Consider the following 21,740-nt stretch of genomic DNA (forward strand, 5'->3'; position numbering starts at 1 on the left):
TTAGATTATCATGTAAGGGAAGTAAAAAGCAGGATAGAGCCATCACCTCTTGGGGCACAGAAGCAAAAGCCAGGAAAATACGTATTGCCATGGATTAAAAAAGCCTAAATAGACAAGATGTGTATGTCTGGGCAAAGGTCTTCTAATTCACAGCTCTCACTGCTGTATCAAATTGACCATTGTCCCAGGAGCCAGCCAGCCACCATAAGAGCGCATTTAATGTTGAATAGTCCACTGACAACAAAGCAGTCATTTCACCTGGCAGGATTTCTCAGCTGGGCAGAGATGCTCCAGCTCACACCTCAACTGAAAGGTGGGTAACAGACCCTGCCAGCAGGTGCTTGGGATGGGCCATCTTTGGAGTTGGCCTCTGCAGCTGCAGGGAGAACCCAAGCCTGCTTTCTCCCATCCACTGCCCCCCCTCTCAAGTGCATTGGGCCAGAAGGAGTGGAAGGACCACAGAGAGATACAAAAAAAAAAAAAAAAAAAAAAAAGGAGACATTTGTACCTAACTCACTGGGAACTTTTTGGGGAGAGCTTTCCTTGGGAAGCAACCCCCTTTCCTCCAAAGGGATTTACCCAAATTAGTAGTTTTCTTAGGAAAAACAAACACACACTCAAAGCTTGGCAAGACGGAACTACTTAAGAATCCTTTCAGAACAGGCGTTCTATCTCTTCCCCAAGTGTGTTTCCAGGTGTAGATTTGGATTTAAAGCCCCAGGCCCTCTTCAAACACAAGCTGGCTCCTGTCTTCTTCACATCTCTGAACTCCTGCCTCCAGTCATGAGAGCAAAACCAGTCTGTTCTCAGCGGCAGAGAGACCAGATCCCTGTTCCCACAGGATGCTCTTTTAAGCAATATCTAGGACCCTCTGCTGTGCATCTTTCATGCTTGGTCTGAACAGTCTATGGACACTGGAGCACAACCTGGCTCAGATTCAGTATCAGCAAAACCCAAATACTGGTGGAGGAAGAAACAGCATCTTCATCTTCAGCTGTTTTGCAGTAATGGCCAAGACAGACTAGTAGGGTCCTCTACCTCTGGTCTCATTTTGTTTGATTTCTGACTATGGCTTACACAGGTGCAGTGATTCTTGAATTCTGAGGTCCAGAATTGGACACAGTACTCCAGCTGCGGCCTGACAAGCACTAAGTAGAGTGGGACAATCATGCATCTGTCTCTGCTAGTAACGCCCCTGTGGATGCATCCCAGGATCCAATTTGCCCATTGCTGCAAATCACTGATGACTCATGTTCAGCTGGTTGTCCACCAGGACCCCCAGGTCCCTTTCAGCAAGGCTGCTCCCCAGCCACACAGATCCCTTTGGCCTGCAGACCAGCCCTTCCTCCACTACCGGTGGGTCAACACATGCATTATCATAGCTACTTGATCTTGTGAGCTGCGGTCCAGCTATGCCGGTAAAGACAGAGGCAAAGAAGGTACTGGGAATGCCTGCCTTGTCAGCATTACTAGTGACTAGCTTCCCTGCCATGATTAGTAATGGGTCTATGTCTTTCCTGTGTTTCTGCTTACTGCTCGTGTATCTGAAGAACCCTCTCTTGAACTTGACATCTTTGGCCAATTTTCTAGCTGAGCCTTAGCCTTCCTGACCACATATCTGCATGACCTAGCAAGGTTCGTGTAGTCCCCGATGGCTATCTGGATGCCTTTTCACAGCCAGTATGCTTCTTTTTTTGCTTTTAAACCCACCCCAAACTCACTGTTAAGCCACGGTGGTCTTTTGTTCTGCCTTCTTCCTTTCCCTTTCTAGGGGATGGACTGTTCCTGTACTTTCAGGAGGCTGTTCTTGAATCACTCCCAGTATTCACAAGCTCCTTTGCCCTCCCATGGATACTTCCCATGGAGTCCCTTGCAGCTGGGCTCTGAGCATATTTGAAATTGGCTCTTCTAAAATCCAGGGTCTTTGTCCTACTACTGGTCCTCAGCGTGCTCGGCAAGATCTTAAACTCGACAGTGTTATGGTGGTTGTATCCAAGGATAACACTGGTAGTTATGCTGTCAAGTAAGTCTTGGTTTGTGAGCAGTAAATTTAGCAATCCACTGCTCCTAGTCAGCATCTCCAGCATCTGTAGCACGACACCATCCTCAATGCATTCCAGGAACCTGATGGGTGGCTTTTACACAGATTTATTGTTTTCCCAACAAATGTCTGAGTAACTGAAGTCACCTGTGAACACCAGATTCTGTTGGCTCACACAGAAAAAAAAAGTAGGGGACAGTAAGTCTGTGCTTTTTACCAGTCATGGCAGTCTGTCTGTGACATCCCAGATCTTGGCTCCTGGCAAGCAGCAAACTTCCACTGACTCTATTAGGCCAGCAGATGGGCGCCTCAGTGCCTCTCAGCAGAGTCAACCTCTAGTACCACTCAATACTCCCTTTTGCAGCTTTTAGTATGTGCTGCTGGTGCAGTTTCTCCCTGTGAATCTTGCCCATTGGTTTTGTCCGCTGCCAAAGCTTCATATCTGTTGCTGGTTGGTACCTAAGAGGAAGAGGAGTGAAGTGATATCCTGGTCCCACCAGTCACCGGAGACCGTGGCACCTCTTTCTCCAAGGTGCTGTCTGTTCACTGTTGAAGCTTTTTGTCTGGTGGTCCTTGGAGGTCAGTGCCAAAGGCCCCTAGTATTTCTTCCTGCAAAGCCTTGAATAATATTCTATTTCTTGTTCACCCCCCCAAATATAGCATAGCCTGATAATTTCCTCCTGCAGCTCCTCCACCCACAGCCTAAGCAACCCCACCGAGACACAGCTTGCACAGGTGGAGCTTCCACCCTCCTCCACCCAGGAAGGAGGTGCAGTCTCTGCAGCCCTCTGCCTGGACAGCAGCTTCCCTGACAGAAAGCTCTGTCTGGGTGACCACCTCTGCTCACCCCAGGCTATCCTGGTCTCTACCACCATGCTTCCAACAACCTTAAAGAACTGCCTAATAAGCCTAACTTCCTGGAGACCTTAAGCTTCTGGGTAGGCTTGTAGAGCCACCAGCTAGGTGGGGTGCCCATTGGCACCTGCAGGAGAACATGCCCCATGAGGGAAGGAATTCCCTGAAAGAATTAAGTCTCTTCCCCCTGGCGACAAGAAGGCTCAGGGACACATACCTCATCATAGTACTTAAAGGGTCCTGCAAAGAGGACACAGGGCCTCTCTTCACAAGGAGCCACATGGAAAAGACAAGAGGCAATGGGTACAAGTTGCACTGGGAGAAGTTTCATGTCTGTGGGGCTGCTCTGGGGAGCTGGGATGATCACTGCTCAAGGGGGAGGCCCTGTCTCCTGAGAATTGTCCTTGCTCACCCTTTGGTGAGACTGCCCTGCCCTCTGCTGATCCCTGCAACAGTAAGGCAGGAGCTGAGGAACAGGGCAGGAGCCAGAAGCCTTGCTGGGCTCCCAGGCAATGAATGCTCTCTGCAGCTCCAGCTGCCGTCTGAGTTGGTGGCCCCAACTGGCTGGTGGAGGGGTTGGTAGAGATGAAATAGCAGTTATTCTCAGCAATGAATACCTAGAAAATATGCAGGGAACAGCAGGAAAAAAATAAAGCTCCAGGACTTCCTTCACCAAGGCCAGCATCCCTTGCTCAGCACCCCAACCCATCTTCCCCTGTGTGGAGAAGGCCGTTCTCCTAAAATCCAATGCCAGCTTTCTCCTCTACAGCATTGAGACCCAGGCCAGATGGAGAGAGATCCTCAAGCATCTGTGAAGGTGACAGGAACTTCAGAGCAGGGACTGACCCTACTGGAGGGTCGGTACCAGGGCCTGTGTACTTCCGGGCCCAAGTTTTCTGCCTTTTCATTTCCACGAAGAAAAGACATGTAGATAAGGTGAAGAAGCCAGACTGTTTGTTTGCAGAAGGCCAAGTGGAGGGACAACCTGGGAGCAGGCAAAGGGGCTGGGCTGTGCCTGAAGGCTAGAGCTGTCCCACAGGCAGGGAGAGGCCGGGAGACACCCAGCCTTCCATGCATGCTCAGCTGTGCCCACGATCAGCTCTGCACAGAGCTCCAGCAGCACAGAAAGCTGGTGTGCAGGACAGGTGGTCTTCTCCTCCTCCACATCCTCCGGAGCTGTTCTTGGAGCACTGCTAGTCTGAATCCAGAAGACAAATTTCTCTCTGCAGCTCTTAGGATGAACAGGGTTGATACGGAGCAGCTGGTGTCATCCTTCATGCCCTGAAGGGCTGGAACAGAGAGGAACAGAGCCAAGGTCAGAACCTGGATCTGCGGGGACCCAAGGGACCCCTCCTGCCAGGGCCACCCCACCCAGCTCTTCCCATGACCAGGAAAGGAGCACGGGCCAACAGAATCAACGGAAGGTGCTGGCCACAAATACCCCACGTGCCCCTGAAATCGCTCTCTGCTCCACCCATGCTGCTCCCTGCCCAGGGTATTTCCTCCTCCCCGCCAGTCCCCGTTGACACCCCACTGCCCTCACACACCCTGGTAGATGACCTGGAGCTTCTCCTGCCGCTGATCCCTCACATGCAGCCCAGCGAGCTCTAGGTACACACAGACAGTCACAAATCCCACAGCCTCAGCAGCACAGCTTCCCCACATCAGCCCAGCTACACGCTTTCCTCCCTTTGGCGGGGCTGAGCCTGGGGCTGTTCCCCAAGCATGATGCCCAAGGGCAGGGGTGGGAGAGGGCGGCAGGGAGCGCCCCCATGGGCGCCCTGGCCCCGCTTCGGGTAGTCGGGGCTCCCCAGCCACCGGGCCGTCCTGTGGGCTCTGCAAGTACAGCAGGGACTGGTGCAGGTAGTCGTCTGCTCTGCTGCTGTCCTCTGCCAGCTGGAGAGAGCAGGAGGGGACGGAGGGAAGGGTTGATGCAGACTCTCCCCCTGCACCCAGGACTGGCCTTCCCTGCCAGGACACCCACAGCACCCAGCCAGCAGCCGGCTGGTGCCAGGGTTTGGAGGGAGCAGAGGGCTGGGTGCTCCCCGGGGAGGTGCGGTGCCACCCTGCCGCCCAAGCCCAGCTGGGCTGGAGCTCCATCGGCACCCCAGGGCTTGGGGAGGGAGAGGAGCCTGGAGAAGATCCCATGGGGCTGCATGCGTGGGGTGCATGTTGGAGGTCAGGGCTGGGCTGCAGTAGTGGGCAGACACAAACTCTGTGCTTTTGAGTTTTCAGAACATGGTTCAAAGTTATATTCGCCATTTTACAAGAGAACAGAGCACTAGAGCTGCTGGCAAGTACACTGCAGGTTTTATATATGAAAGGAATGAACTAAAAGTACAATTTTCACATTCAAGGCATACAAAGGACATAGGAAAAATAATTTCTAGAAAGGAAACTTATCCAAATAATTTATGATGCAAGCTAATTGCCATGGAAGTCCATGAAAGCCTGAGTCCTTTATAAACTTTTTCACAGGAAAACACAAATATTTCCACATGTAAACAAGCAATGCTGCTATTGGTAGTGCTATATCCCCCAGAATCATGTAATGCATGGCACACAGTAAAGTTAGATAACGTGAAGCAGCAAGAAAAGCACAGTAACCTTTCTGATAATGCCTCATCACAGTTTTTGCTGTAAAACTTCCATTTTCAGCTACAAAGATAAGCAGAGCAGCAGCTCCAGTAAACGACACGTGCATGTGCTGGCCGCCTCAATCTGCTGCATCCTAACGTAGCAACATTCCACACGTACAACACCGCTTCATAGCCCTGTGCTGAAGCAGACACCAAACCACACAAACCAGCCTTGTTCTGTCTTCACCACCTTGGACCAACATGTTTTCACAGCACACCTGGGCTGGAACATGCTATGGTGCACAGAGGCAGGTGTGCACACCGGCTTTGGATCCTAGCCAGGCAGCAAGCGGCTGCATTTCCACCCATCAAGGTGACTCACCTGGGGAGTGTTCTGCTTCAGCAGACATTCTTTCTCCATCTACCTGACTACTCATCTGGAGACCTCATGTGGCACCCATGTAAGCACGCATATATTCTGCCTGACAGCCCTTAGACCAGCTGCAAGTCGTGGTAAAGTGTGTGGGCTATGATAGCCATTGCCAGCAAAAGAAAAACACCTAAACCTTCAAAATCAAACATCTTGGGAGATTGTTCCTAGGCCCTGGGGATGAAGATGAATACAATGCTTTGTAAGGTAAATAAATGCCATTAGTAGTGGTTTACCTTCAGTTCGTTATGCATCCAGTTATACCACACAAAACACCACAAGACTGAGCTGCTATTTTAGAGAGAAAGCAGAAAGAGCAACCTCACCATAGCAAGCATCACAATATTTAAAGCTGGCCAACAATCTCTTCTCCATTTCAAAATGCAAACATCTGCAAACAGATGTTTGAAAAAATTAAATTGCAATGCTCCAAGTATACAAATTATCACTAAAGAAACAAGCAAGGATTGCACACGAGGCCTTTGGAAACAATTTCCAGATTAATTAAGTCTTTCCCATGCAGGGCTGTAATGGTTGAGCTTCTACATTGCTGCACAGTTCCAGGTAGAGCAGGAAGAAATCCACACCGTTCATGTAAAGTCTGAGATATGGGTGCATGGTTGGACCAAAGGCTGTCTTTCCTCCAGGGGATGATGCTGAAATACATCGTATTGTGGCATGCCAGCACTATAGACCTCAGCAGGTCTGACAGACAGACCACTCAAGTAACAAGCTAGATCTGGCTACATGAAGGAAAGGGAAGGGAGATTGATTCATTAAGACAAGCAATTAGTGGCTAAAGGAAACCCATGAACAGGTCCCTTTGAGTGAAATTGAAAAGCAAAGTGATCTTGGCAGCAGCAGAATTCTTGGAATTAGGAGTGCTTCTTAACAGCAGCTGACAAGGACTAATTGCTGCCATTGAACACCAGGGGAGATGAGGAAAAAGGAGAGCTTGGGTAACATGGGAGTCCTGCCAGGAGATAAACAGTCGTCTTAATGTTTTACCATCATCTTGCAACAAGCAGAAAGGGCTGTTTGATCAAAAAAATAAAAACAAAAAAAAATCCTAGTAACTGCTGCTGAGACATTGACACCCTGGTGGATCAGTTACCATTTGCTTGGTCGTTACTGCCAGCTCGGAGAAATTATTCTTGATGAATCAGTACCTGTGTGAGCAAAAGAAAATTTTTTAGAGTAGAGCTTCTAGCCCACCTACGTTTTGCTTTCATCCTCCTGGGATCAGCTCAGAAAACTGGATGTCTTGTGCAACACTGGGGATCAAGGAGCTCTTTGTGGCACCCTTCCAGAGCATGGTGTCTTAGCAGAGTAGCAGAGATCCTAGCTGTCAGGAAGTGAAAGCAAAAGAAACACCTGCATGCAAAGTACCTGGAACAGACAATCCAGCATCTCAAATTGAAGACGGTCAGCACAGATACAAGCACTCCCTTTCAGATGAGATTGTATAATATGCACATCTGCTTCCTGTGAGACACTAACCTCTCTGTCCACACCGTGACGTTAGTACCGCGGGCTGCCAAGGCTCAGCTTCAGAGTCAGGACAGCTCACGTGCAAAGCAGTTTGATCACAGATGGGATACCATCTAGAGAGTTTACCAGGCATAAACTGGAAAGGGACTCAATTTTTTCAAGGCACTGATTATATATAATGAGAGGTTGTTTCCACAAGCTCCATCATAATCAGGTATCTTCTTTCCCAGTCTAGCTAACTGTAATTAATTCCCTCCTTTCTACAGATTACGTTGTTAAGACTTGCAGATCCTCTTTATCACTGTTCTGAACACTCTCCAGCCACTCCATTGTCTTCCTTGAAACTCAGTCCCATACATCTCAGAAAACAAAATACTAGCTATTTAATATTCTATTTCAGATGCTTTTCTGCAGAACGGCTGTCTCATCAGATTTCCCCCCATTTCGTGCCTGTGTAGCCAGTAATCCCCAGGTAACTGTAAAATTTGCATTTTTCTTACTGAATTGCAACCTATTTTTCAGCAAAACTGCAGCTACCTTTGATCTGAGCTTGCATTGTTTAGAGCAGGGTTGGGCTAGATGGCCTCCAGTGTTCCATTATACTGTAGATGACTTGCAGTTCACCACATCCAAGAAAACACCCAGGAACTGGTGATCCTTGTAGATTTTATTAGGTGATTGCAAGTCATTCATAACTAAACTGAACTTCAGGACAAGTGAATATGAAGTTATCCCTGAAAAAATGTTGAGACAACTGACTGAGGAACATCTGGCACAAGTATAAGCTATCTTGCAGAAAAACCCTCTATGGGAGAAGGAGCCAGGCTCTAATGTTCAGGCTGATCAAGTTGTTCCAGATTATCCTTGTCAACAGCTACACTTCTTAATCCACTGTCTTTAAAGAAGACGGGAGTTCTCTGCATCCGTCAATACTCTGCCTGGCTTTCACATCCCACTGGTACCTGTGGCTCTAACCCAAGTTCCAACCCAAGTTCCACAGAACTTGATGAAAAAGGCCACAAGGCTCATGACCAGACACTGAACTGCAGCTCTGGAGACTTCGGGTCAACTCTTCACTCTGCAGTTTATTGTATAGGACACAGGAAGGCTACAGTGATCCCCCATAATGCCCCACTTTGACAATGGGAAAACAAACCTTATTCCTACCCACAATTCTTTTTTTATTTGTTTTTTTTTATGTTCTTCAGAGTTAGAATGAACCAACTGTAACGGATCCAGCACAACAGCTCCTAATTTTCCAGAGTACTTCCAACACAAAGGCAACTGAAATAACTTTGGGTTATTCGCAGTTTTTCAAAGGCAATGGAGCAAAATCAGATATTTTAAACCCTGCCAAAAATTGTTAGAAATACCAGATGGAAAATTATGTTTTAAAAAAACTCCACAAATGAGGAAGAGAGTTTAGCTCTTCTTTTTTTTTCCAATATTAGACAACATCAATACAAGCATCAATAATTAATATTAACTCTTCTTCCAGAGACATACCAATTTAACATCACAGATGCTGAAAACTCATTCAAGTCAGAGAATGAATTTAAAGAGGGCTTACCCTGCTCAGGTAGCTGCTTCTTGGGTTTCAGCTGCACTCATTTGATTTTGCTGGAAATCTCTTTCAGCAGGCCTTTCAAATCGGAGAGCTTAAGAATTAAAAAAAAAAAAAAAAAAAAAAAAGCTTTGTATATATAAAGTCAATCTAACTCATTCCAACAGATGATCACAGCTTGGAAGGAAGGGAAAGGAAGAGAACAAAATGAACAAGCAGAAGAAAGCAATGCTAATAAGCAATATGAGTAAAAAGTAATTGCCTCTCCAATTGTTATACCAAATGCCACAGTGCTTGAAAGGACACTCCCAGTTACAGTTTTCATCAACGCAGTTAATGCAGTGAGCCCTTAATGCATCTCACCCAGTTAAGAAGTAGCCATCATGACACCTACAAGCTCCTATCTAGACTCCTTGTGCTCCTTCAAAGCAGAGATTGCAGGTCAGTGGAGTTTTGTGGAACATTCATTCTGACACATGGAGCTTCCTTCAAACCCTCCCCGTGCCATAACTGAAGTCCATTATCCCTCGGGACATCGCATCAAGTTTAATGAAAAGTTTACCCCTACGATCAAGGCTGATGCCTAGGACTCTGTTATATCCTCAGACTTGGTTTTAGGACATCATCTCAAGTGAGAGCCAGTGAGATATCCCTGGAGTGCCTTGCTCTCAAGGGCACTACTGCTAAGTGCTGGCCTCAGGACATTTCTGTCATTAAAGCTGAAGGCAGGACTAAACAAAACAGCTTGCTGTAAGGTATTCCCTCACAGAATATGAGGTACAATTTGGGTATTGCTTTTCAGTAGAGAATTAAAGTTATCATATTTCCTTTCAGTTTTAAGAGGAGAATTACTAGAACATACTTGGTTGCTCATCATTTCCATTTCAGTCCTGAAAGCAATCTATTATTTTGTAATCTTAATTATTTGACAGCAAAAGAAGCATTTTGAAGTACATGCAGGCCTTTTCACCTTTGTTAAAAAGCCTGTTCTTCACACCAAAGCAACTCCCCACTTCAGAGAAAAAAATTCATAATTCAATCAAGCCCTCAAAAAAATACCCATTATGAAGGTCTTTTCAGTATCACACTCATAAAAAGTATACTTGTATGACAATTCTGATAATGATGTGCTCTCTAGTAGATTGGTAGCTTTATATTGCTTCAACACACGATGTTTCTGTGAATCAGATGAGCATTGGTCATTTTAATCATAATTAAAGGTCTTCCTACCCTGCAATACGTATAGAACATCCTTTGTTTACCTAGCAGAAGTTGCCTGTGCTATCTGAAGCATCACCAGGCTTTCCACAGTATATCTGAAATGCCACTTCATTTTATAAGCAGAGGTTAAACAACCAAAAAAGTAGGATTAATTGCATCACGCCTTCAGCACTAGAGGCTAAAGTTGACAGAATGCATGTTTGAGAAGGGCATACTCTAAGTGTGTAATGCCCCTTCTTCCCAATGGTTTTCCATGGGCCTGTTACACAGCAGAATTTTGCAGTTTCGTAAGATAGAAGTTATTTTTACTTCAATTCCATCCAATAAGGAATACTGAGTAACACTTCTTCAACGTTAAGCAAGCACCTGTCTACTTCATTTTCCAGCACAATGTGAAGTTACATATAGAATCAAAGGTGCAAAGGAGCACATTAAAAAAGCCCAGTTAAAATGGGGTCCTGGTGATAGTAAAAAGACTGAACATGACTCTCAGTGATGCTCATTTTCCTTGTGGACCACTACCTGGTTTACCAGACAGAAGTAAATCCCCCCCGAGAAGTCTGAAATACAAGTACCTTTGCATCCAGTTGTCTAAATCGATGCACCATCCTGAAAAAAGAGAGGACACAGAGGAGAAGACTGAGTCCAGGTATTAGAGAAGCCTTGGCAACCCCCCCCTTTGCTAAACTGTGCCAAACTGCTTTGCAGGGGTCCATCTGGAGCAGACAGTAGAGAGATCTAGTCTCTGTCTTTGGCCAAAGAGTGGAGCTAAGGCAACTACAGAGTCTGAAGTTGTCGGAAGACGGCCCTCTTTGCCTGTAGTCAGAGGTCAGTTACAAAACAGACTGTCTGCAGGCAGCCCCACGTGGGAGCACCAGTCTTTCGACCTTCCAAGAAGGCAGGGCTGCAGGTGGTTTGCTATTGTTTTTATCACAAGTATATTAACTAACACATGAATTACTGTTAGTGCTGCGCTATTCCATTTTCCTTGTCAAGGCACTTCTGCTTCCAGTATAAAAGCTATTTTTTTGTATTTGTTTGTCAGCTTATTCAATGCCAGGTGCCTCTGGGTAGTCTTAACATAAACTCTTACTTGTGGACAGCAATGTCCACAGTAGGGGCAGAGAGGCATGGAAGAGTCTGGTCTTTCCTGTCCATTCTTATCAGCTCTTCCCTCACATTTGATTTAGGGAAATACTCAGGCTGCTGGAGGCTAGCTACAAAATTATGCCTTCATATACAGCAGGTTACTGTTGCTCTTTTTTAGCTTTCTTTATATTTCTTTTTCCTTTTAGACTCTGAAAACACTGAGGCAGGTCCCAAAGATAAAGTTTCATGATCCAGCAGTCAAAGAAGAGTAGTCCAAGTTACCAACCTTCAGATACCATCATTCCAAATAGCATCTTCCCCTCTTCCAGGGGTCTTTCCTACTCATGCTGTTAAGTACAGACCTCCATATAGATGGATGCTGTGGGAATGCTTGATAGTCCCAGTCTAACACCAAATATCCTATGTTAACCACATAATGTTATAAAACGAGTCAGCTACAGCACTGCTTTCCATGATGAGACCTCAAAACACCATAGGAAGACAACACTTTCTCCTCTGGTGGTGAAACAGAAAGACTCAAGTATAGAAAGGTGAAATTGTTTGAGAAATACCGAGACAGGTACTTGGAACAAGTGTGTTTAATACATCTACCCAGCTACTGTATGCATAATATGCCATTATAACCCTTGCAATATTGCCATTATCATTTTACCAGCCCAATCGATTATTTCTGAAGACAGTCTGCAGCAGCTGACAAAAAAGCTATCATTTTACTTTAAAAGAAAAGGCACATTTATGCTGAGTTTATTTATGTATTCATTAGTTTGCAAACATTTAGAGCTGCTGAAAACTTGCCTTTACTAAAAATATTCAACAGAAAGTTAAGAGAATGAAGGCAAAGAAGGGCAGACGTACTCTTCTGATGAATCATTTGCTTTGGTATTGATTTTGACAAGGTAATTTTCCTTCATGACAGCTTCCCATGCCAGAATTTCATTGTCCTCATTTTTTGAGCCTGGAAAATGTATGTGAAGAAAAACAACAAGACTAGATTCAGTTAATTTGTCTTTCCAATGCTAAGATGCAAAGAGGCTGGGTTAGTTCTTGCATTCAGAGGCTAACGATTCCCTTCTCTGCATCCAGAGCATTTGCAGCCCCACTTCCCACCTGTGACACAGCTCTGATAAACACAAAATTAATGCATCTTACTGTATGCTCTGGGCAACCAGGGTTGGTTAAAAAAAGAAAATATGAACAAAACCCCCAATAAGCTCTAAAAGTCTTTCTTAATTTTTTGAGTCTTGGTTAATGTGGGTGCTTTGTAAAATGGCAGCCACCTAAACAGGCATAGGACATTCCAGAAAGTTCATATCTGAGTTTAAGCTTTCCATTTGTTTCTACCTTATCCCATATTGGATCATTAAGAATAACACATGTTAAGAACTATGTTGTGTGATTTATCACAGAAATTAACCACTTCAAAACAATGAAGCATTGTCTTCTCTAAAAAAGCATCTCCTGTTGATGCTGTAAATTAAAGAGTGACACAGAGCAAACTACTTTGAGGCATCAAAGTCCTCCAGGATAATACTTCTGCATTTTATCCTGTTCCAGCAGGACAGCACAAACCACATGGGTTTTAATAAAACAAAAAAAAAAGTTAGCCAAGACAAAAGAAGCCCATACGCTGGCAAATGACTGAAGTCCCACTTCCTCCACTCAGTGCCCCTCTGACCTCACAGGCCACAGTCGTTCTCTCAGATACCAACAGGCATTTAAGCACCCGAACCCCAACCATTTCCATAAGAATTAAGTGGAGAAGCCAGGATTTTGCAGTAGTCAATGCATTAGTATGCCTTTTCCATGCAGTTCTCAGTTCCTGTCACCAGCTCAACCACAACGATATTCTGGCTCAAATTAATTCTTTCATTTGCTCTTAGAGCAGCAACATCAACTGTGCATCACTTTGGCAGAAATATCTGCCATTAAACAACCTCTCCAGCAAGGAAATCAAGCAGTCAGTGATTTGGACAGCCAAAACGATTTAGTCAGTGCTAAGGAATTTTATACCCCAAAGCAGGCACCTTTCTCCTAAACTAATAATAAATCCAGCCTGTGCTGCAGGGCAACAGTCAGGTTGCTGATGGATGGGAATAAGTATGTCAATTAACTTAACTTATCCTCTTTCATCTGCTTCTGAATGGCACTTAAAGAAAGAGAAAACACTCCATTTGAAAAAAAACTTTTTAAAACAATTCATATCTGTGCCCTCTGACAGAGTATATAAGGGGGAAATAGCTAGAGGGCTGACTCAGACACTCCTGCATTTTTGAGGTAGGCTGCCCCTTTGGTCATGCCCAGAGGGCCAGGAGACTCTGCATTCTCTTGCAGTCACTCACCAGCAGGCAGAAGAGCCGCTGGAGATGATTGTGCTCTACTAGGCTGCCCTAGCAGCTACGAGCTGTATTAGCTGGGAGACTGTAAAGGAAGGACAAAAAGAAATGCAATTCCAGAAGGTGGAGTGGCAAGCAGAGACTAAGACCACCTCTTGTACAATTTACCTAAACATTCAGAGCATGCAAGATCAGGGATCTTGGCCACTTGGGAGCAGTGCAGGAGGGAGGCACTATCAGATGCTAATGACAAATGGAATGGGTTACATTTTTCATGCAGACCATGAAGATGACTTTCAGCTGCTAAAGGCACTGGATGAATTTATTTAGTGCTCCAATACAAAAAAAAAAAAATCTTTCAAAGCTAGGAAGCAGCACAGGCAGTTCTAAACTGATAGGATTAATTTGAAGGCTTAATCGATTTACATACATAAGGTAATTCTGCCACAAAATGGCTTAGACAAGAAAGCAGGTCTCATGGTAGTACACAAAAGCTCTCTAACCAGACCAAGACCAAAGCAATTGGAGGGTGGGGATCACGGCAATTCTCAATTGGGGTTTTAGCATAAGGAGTTAGGAATATCATTCCCCATAACCCAGAGAGCGCACACCCTGTGTACTGAAAGAAGATTATGGCTGAGACGCAACCAGGGGCTTTGATTTCAATCTTTCTGAAGAGATTTGCAGCAACGCAGTGGTTTTGTATTTGATGGAGAACATGAATGAGCCGCTTCTCATTTCCAGTACAACCACTTCCTCCAAGGTCTGCATTGCCCTTGAAAATTTCCCAAAACGCTACTGGCCTGATTTCGGCACACCATGCCATGGAAGAGCTGCAATGGCACCTGTCACAGAGCTGAATTCTGTCGTGGTTTCACCTGTTAGGCAGCTGAACACCACACGGCCCCTCGCTCACTCCCCTACCCCCCTCAGTGGGATGGGGGAGAGAATCAGAAAAAAGTAAAGCCTGTGGGTTTGAGACAGTTTAATAAAACAGCAGAAGAAAATCTAATAAAATGAAAAAATAGAATATACAGAATTTACAAAACAAGTGATGCACAATGCAATTCCTCACCACCTGCTGACTGATGCCCAGCCTGTCCCAGAGCAGCAAACGCTCTCTCCTGGCCAACTCCCCGCAGTTTATATACTGAGCGTGTCGCCATATGGCATGGGATATATACCCCTGTGGCCAGTTGGGGCTCCCCCTGAGCATGACATCATATGGTCTGGAATGCCCCTTTGGCCAGTTGGGGTCAGCTGTCCTGGCTGTGCCCCCTCCCAGCTTCTTGTGCACCTGGCAGAGCGGGGGAAGCTGAAAAAATCCTTGACTGGTGTAAGCACTGCTTAGCAGCAACTAAACCATCAGTGTGTTATCAACATTCTTCGAGTACTAAATCCAGAACACAGCACCATGCCAGCTACTAGGAAGAAAATTAACTCTATCCCAGCCGAAACCAGTCATAAGGAATAATCCTACTCACAACAAATCGATGGCTCTTTATTTTCTTTCTTACAGCAGCATTTAAAACATTTCCTCATCACCATGAATATGTAGGCAAAGATGACGAAAGGGAAGGGGATGGTCAAGCGACTGCAGTATTCTTGGACCAAGAAGTAACGCTGGAACTTCCACACTTGGTCATTGTTCTCTTGTACTGAACCAACAGTGTAACTAACAGGCAAAGAAAGAGCAAATACATATGGCATTAGTTACTCACCAAATAACTCCATCTTAGAGCCAAGTAACACAAAGTTTCTCTTTGCTTATACCAGGACATGTTTTTGTAAAGTCATCCTGGAGCTGGTAATTTTTACTGATTAGGAAGTTAGTGAGTTTGTCCTCCTTTTTAGAGAGACATATGGAAATGGGAGGAACTAAGACAGTAGGAAAAAAAACCCCTTAAGTTACAAACAAACTGGAAAAAAAAGGAACAGGGAGAAAATACTCCATATACTTTCACTACCTTAGCTCTAGGCAATTTTCTTCCAGTCTAGACACAAGAGAACAGGATGCTTCTTTGCAAGACACTGTATCTCATTAATTCATCAGCTAACTTCTTTCTAAGCAAAAAAACCACCAACCCTAAAAATAGACCATTTACAAAAATTGAAAAGATCCCGAGACTTTTACTAGGGGCATTAAGAATGCTCCAGGCATGGATCAAACCTACTCTACTGAGCACTGTATGAACCCAGCAAAGCAACAACCACGAGAACAAAACAGCTTGCAGACTGCTTGACCTTTCACTGCTGACATTAAATGGCAGATGGGTCTTTCCAAAATGTCTGTGTTGAGATCCTAACAGACCCTTACACAAGATAAGCTAAAACCTTCCGCTGGTGGAAATTGTCTATTGTTTTAGAAGATAAACACAATCTTGAATTTCAGAAGTATCTAAGCTGTAATATTCATCCCTCTCAGCTAATGCATACTGGGTGCAAAGAAAAAGTTGGATTCTCTGTTGTTAAAATTAATATAGAATTATAATTACAACATATAGAGACACTGATTGGACAGGTGTCTAATGGACATCAGCATTATTAAAGACTGACAAATACTATATACACAGGGGTCTTAGGAAGAGCCATCACAGATTCACACGTTTCTAACTGCATCAAGACAAAACCATCTGGGACCGCTGTCTGCCCACCAGGCTCCCTGAGCGCAGTACAACACAGCACTCCTGCTTGATCAAATGATTCAGTCTATTGTTAAAATGAACTATGCAAAACTCCGAGAGTGTTGTTAGAGAATTCATGCTGGGTCCTTCCACAAAATAAGCTGAACTGGCAAAAACTAGGTTTTTACTGGCATAACTGCATAAACCAGAACTGTTACCACCAGGTGCTGTTAAAATAAGTGTTGTAATAAATATCAAAGGCTTCTAGGGTAGAGCTGGCTTACTGCTATACTTTCCTTTATTAACGTGAATTGCTTTCACCCTTTCTAGGGGGTGTAAGCATTGTCTTCTGCCCCCAGGTCCTGTGCAGGTTAGGAAAACACATGTCCAATAGATAGATATACTGCACCAGTCCTACCTACCTTGCCAAAAGTCACATTTCTGACTGTCTTTGGAGCCCAGGTCAGCATGGGAAGAAAGGTTCAGAGCAGAGGGGAGAGCAGATCCCAAAGCTGAAGGGCTCTCAATTCATCACACTAATACATCTTATCTTGGGCCAGGAAAAATTGGCACTGATATTCAGAAGGGAGATCCTCTAGAGGCAAACCAAGGGTCCTTAGCAGTTCCTGTAAATACTCCTGTTGCCAAAGCAAATTCCTGCCAAGTCTATCACTGCCAAAGTGCCATCAAAACAGCAAAAATAAACATAGCGGACCTCAAGAATGATACCCAGGGGTTATAAGTATTTTTGTCATGCTGCAAGGGAGTGTAAAGCAGAAAAGAAGCAGGGCTGGGAAGGAGAACAGGGCCACCACACTGATCCAACTGTATTCACAAGTCAAAAGTGAGACAGGAGGGCAACACACTCCTGAAGTCTGATATGAAGGACTTCCCCTTATTAACTCAACTCTGTGTCACAGCTTGCAGAGTAACCAGCAAGGATTTCTGGAAAAAGCACATTTCAGGTGTTTGGTCTCTCTGCATGGTGCAACACCTCAGAGAGATATTGATACAGAGATCACAAGCAAGTGATCAGTCCTTTATTACGTACCCAAACATGGCCACGAGCAGGTTCACAAGGAGGATGTTAGTTGAGAGCATGTAAATGCAGACAAGGGGAATGGTAATCCACTCTGGGAAGCGGGGTTGGTTGTTGGCATCCAGCTCCACGCACAAGGGCTTGGACTCATTCCCAGAAACTGTGCAGCGGTCAAAGTTGTAGGTGGTACCTCAGAGGGCAAGAGAGGAGAGCAAACAGTGAGCCCCCTCCCCCTCTTCTGTTGGGTCCAATCCCAGGCACTGCTGCTGACCACAATACGTGTGGCCTGCTCCTCCCCTGCCTCCCCATCAGACATAAAGCCTTGCCTTGTTGCTGCTTGGAGGAAAGGGGTCAATACAGGACTGGACAACCACTGAAAGGAGAGAGCCTTCTGCCCACCCAGGAGAGCTTCCCACAGAAAATAGGTACCGTCAACATCGTCAGGGTACTGGCCAAACATAGCCAGGTATGGCTCATAGATGACAGATCGAAATATCCACTCCCAGCGGTGCTCATTCTTCCTCAGGATGCCTTGCCTGGCCACACCAAAGGCCACCATCCACACAGCAAAGAGGAAGAGGAAGAAGAAGACATCTATCATCTGAAAAAGTACAAGGAAGAAGATGACATCTATCATCTGGAAAAGGACAACAAGCAAATGCATCAGTGCCCCACTGTATGCTTGTTGCAAGCCACACATGCCTTTTTTCTCCCTGATTTGATATTTGGGTAGAGGACAAATATTAGAAAAGCCTACACAGTTAGCATCACTTCAACGCATGCTTTCAGATCACTGATTCATAAATTTACAGTCACCAACACGCACACACGCAAATATCTGACCATTCCCACTCAGGGAACTTCGAAAATGTTTATGCAACCAGAAAACCGGGGCACATTTCAGAACATAGGATGTCCCCCTGGCATCAGAGTCCACCCACGAAAGCCAGATCCACATATAAAGACTTTTATGCAACAACTGTAGCTGCAAGACCCCGCAGCCAAGTGTCAGGTGAAAGCAGCCACCAGTTCTGAAAATGCCACCCTGGATGGCTTCAAACCAGCATTTACAGTCCAGACACTCTGGCTAACAGTTTCATGAATTTCTGGCTCTTAACAATATACAGGTAGCCGAAGACTGGCAGTATTCTAGCTGAGCTTCCCCATTTGTTGCATATCCCCTCCACTGAGACCTGACCTTCCACTAGCCCCAAGCATCTTTATTATTAGACTTACTCAAAACTCATCCCTTTTGAAGCAGGCTAAACAAGAGAAAGATGTACAGGAAACAATTCTCTGTTGTTGCTCCCATATCATAAGGCACTCTAGGACCAGGTAATCTCTAGACTTCAGCTTTGCAGCAGTGGTACAAGGCAAAATAAAGGCTTTCTGGGTAAGCTGCAGACCACACTATTACTCCGATTGTCACCACACAGCTGGTTTTTAAATTCCATACATGCCAATCCTTTGCTATGGCACGAGACAACCCAACCACTGCAGAAATGCAGAAAGACAGGGAAAACCTCTCCTAAGGACTCCTAGCAATACTCACTTCACATGCCCTTTGAGTGCCATTCCCCAAATGCTCCCCATGTTGAGTGCACTTCAAATCTTTTTTTCTTTGGAGTGTGCGTGCATGTGTGCAGAGGTATCACTGGAAGGAAGATTCAAACAGACATCCTCCAGTTCTCCAATGCTCCTCATTCCCACACCTACAGCAAGCCATGTCTGTATTATACAGAACCTCACTCTCTTCCTGTTACTTTTCCCAGTCTGCCAGCAAACATCCCCTCCATCTACAAAGGACAGGATCAGCCAGGCTACTCCATGAGAGGATCCTCACCACCCGCTTCTCCAGTTACTTGTGTGATGGATGCAGTGGAAGACAGAAATCCTCCTCCTATACCATTTATCATCATTGTCTTGTTTGGGGAACACTCATGTGAGCAACAAGAGTGATGGAATATACCACTGAAACATTTGAGACATGTAAGACAAAAGCTACCAGGAAACAAATTTCCTCTTCTGTTCTTCAGCCTGATCTTTACTCTCTCCCTGTGCAGAGGGAGAGAAAGAGGCCCTGCTCTTAATTAGTTCCTATTTAAATCTTAATTAATCCTGTTTAGCAGATTTAAGAGAAGGAGAGAACTTGCTGCCATCATCAGAAGGGTGGTGATTTTCACTCTTGAGAAAAAACAAGGCGTCACATCATTTATTTAGACTCTCTTGAATAGCTGCCAGAATCTTACCATCCTCTGCAGCATAATAATTTTGGGTCCTAGATTCCTGCTAACTGTGAAAATATGGATCAGCCTCAGAGTAAAAACTATGTAGTCCAAACAGAAAATGACTCTCCCAGAATACCAAAAGCTTTCATCAGATGAGTGAAGCCTGATGGAGACAGTAAAAGAAAATGAAGAGAAGTGTTGGGTAAAGCATGCAGAAGTCAGGTAAAAATACACTGAAACACTGAAATGGGGAGTGGAAAGTGAGTAACTGGAAAACAGAGCGCAGCTACCCAGGGCCCCATGCCCTCTCCCACCCACTCCCACCTGATGGCAGGTGGTAGGACTAGTTAATGCACACTTTGATTACACCCTTCGTGTCTTAGCTACAACATCACCGTGTCTCCTCTTCCCCTCTAAAACTATTAACAGCAAGGAAATCTTGTACCTTCAGCTATTCCCACAGCCCTCCAAAACCATCAGTGCAATGACCGCTCTGCTGCGCTGAGGCAACGAGAACTCAGTTACAGCTGACTAAACAATAACACTGTAAAATGTGTTTCCACCATTTCTTTGTCATGGTTGTTAACTCACCCACTCCTGTAAAACAGCTGATGTGAGCTAATGGCATTCTGTTAGACTATTGTAGGTACAGTTACAGTCCCCTTAAATACAACACACTAAAGCGCAAAGAGTCCAGGGGGTTGGACTAGATGACCTCTAGGGGTCCCTTCCAACCCAAAACATTCTATGATTCTATGATTACCATACTAAATAGTCAATAATAGGAGCCAGGGAAAATCTCAAAGAACTTCTGTCTGAGATATTGGCCATCTTTCCCTGCAGCTTTGTCTGATGTGCTCTACATAGCCAGTCTTGAAGGCATTGTCTTGAAACCTAAGCCCATTTCAAACATCATCTACTAAACATGCTCATGCCAACCTAAGCATTAAGAAGGGCCATCCTGTTGGCCCGAGAAGATCTGAGTTTAGGAAAGGCACCTTTGGTTTCAGGGATAGACTGAACTTGTGTTAAACAGCAAAGAGAAAATATTACATGCAAATGTTCCCCCAATCAATTCATTTTATTTCTTTATGTGCTTTTAAAGATTTAGTGTCAAGACATGGCAGTATTGGGGCCTTCACAAAGAACAGGGAGTTTCGCAAACACATAATTTCCCAAAATCTCGTTACACGTTGTAGTCAAAACCCAGAAAGGAAGCGAAGCCATAACATGGCCACAAGAAAAGACACTACTCACCTGAACACAATCCCTGCTATGAAGTAGAAGATTGCTAGGGTATCCATAACATTCCACAGATCTGAGAAATACTTACTGCCATTCATGTACCACTGGAAAGGAAAAAGAGCAGAAAGTAACCACCACACATGCTTTTTATCAAAGATGCAGATTTAATTTATTCTTTTCATTACCTGGCTCTCTATTTCTGAATTTCAAGTCTGAATCTCTGCTCATTCCCAGACTGACTGGTACTGCACCCTGGATCCAGAGTTTGTGCAAGAACCAACTTCTGGATACAAGTCAGAGGTGACTCATTAGGACAAGTAATTTAACCAGGAGAAACCTCCATCAGGCCTGAAGAAAAAGACCAAGTCCCTGACCATAACTATTTTTAATTTTCATTGAAATAACAAAAGCTTAGTAGAGGACTGATCAGTGAATCTCTCTGTAACTGGCATATCCAAGGAAGGCAGTTCTGCTCTCAGTACTTTTAAGGGAAACAGAGATTGAGGTGAGTTTTCTTCTAAATGCAGAAAGAGCTGTCAGCAGACAGCCCCACATTGCTATTCCGGTTGCGCAATCGTTGCATTTTCTGCACGTGGTGGGATGCGTCACACGATGGGTGGGTGTGGCAGCTACCAAGGTGTCAGGCTCAAGATACTACCAGACGCTATTTCAGCATCTTGGGACCTACACACACCTTTCTTACTACTTAAGGTATCACAGGTTGAGCACCGAGTGGGAACAGCATGTCTTGACACCCATTACATTGGGTTGTTTCTGTCTAGTAACTCCCTAAATCAAACTTAAGTTGTCTTGCTACACATGACAGTAAATTGGCATTTTATGTGAACAACTAGATGCATAGGGTCCAAATGTCTTTCACAAAGCAATAAGCATATCCACTGCACTACAGCTGTATTAAATGCAGCAGGTTTAAGCCTGATGCCGCTTCTATTAAGAGCACATTAGTGGATGGAGGAAAG

At 44.9% G+C, this 21,740-nt stretch overlaps 1 protein-coding gene across 1 annotated transcript in view; it reads right to left on the reverse strand.

The window, feature by feature from the left end:
• Window positions 1-9,003: 9,003 nt before the first annotated feature.
• Window positions 9,004-21,740, reverse strand: part of TRPM8 (transient receptor potential cation channel subfamily M member 8) — a 43,444-nt gene continuing 30,707 nt past the window's right edge. The window contains exons 18-25 of the mRNA XM_009635474.1: window positions 20,773-20,864; window positions 19,537-19,678; window positions 17,717-17,888; window positions 17,300-17,477; window positions 15,109-15,299; window positions 12,147-12,246; window positions 10,757-10,790; window positions 9,004-9,054 (exon numbers count right to left, since the gene is read on the reverse strand). Of these exons, the coding sequence (XP_009633769.1) occupies window positions 9,004-9,054; window positions 10,757-10,790; window positions 12,147-12,246; window positions 15,109-15,299; window positions 17,300-17,477; window positions 17,717-17,888; window positions 19,537-19,678; window positions 20,773-20,864 (960 nt within the window). The remainder of the gene's footprint in view (window positions 9,055-10,756; window positions 10,791-12,146; window positions 12,247-15,108; window positions 15,300-17,299; window positions 17,478-17,716; window positions 17,889-19,536; window positions 19,679-20,772; window positions 20,865-21,740) is intronic.

Source organism: Egretta garzetta, unplaced genomic scaffold (genome assembly GCF_000687185.1).
Source record: "Egretta garzetta isolate BGI_Z169 unplaced genomic scaffold, ASM68718v1 scaffold113, whole genome shotgun sequence".
NCBI classification, from domain to species: Eukaryota; Metazoa; Chordata; class Aves; order Pelecaniformes; family Ardeidae; genus Egretta; species Egretta garzetta.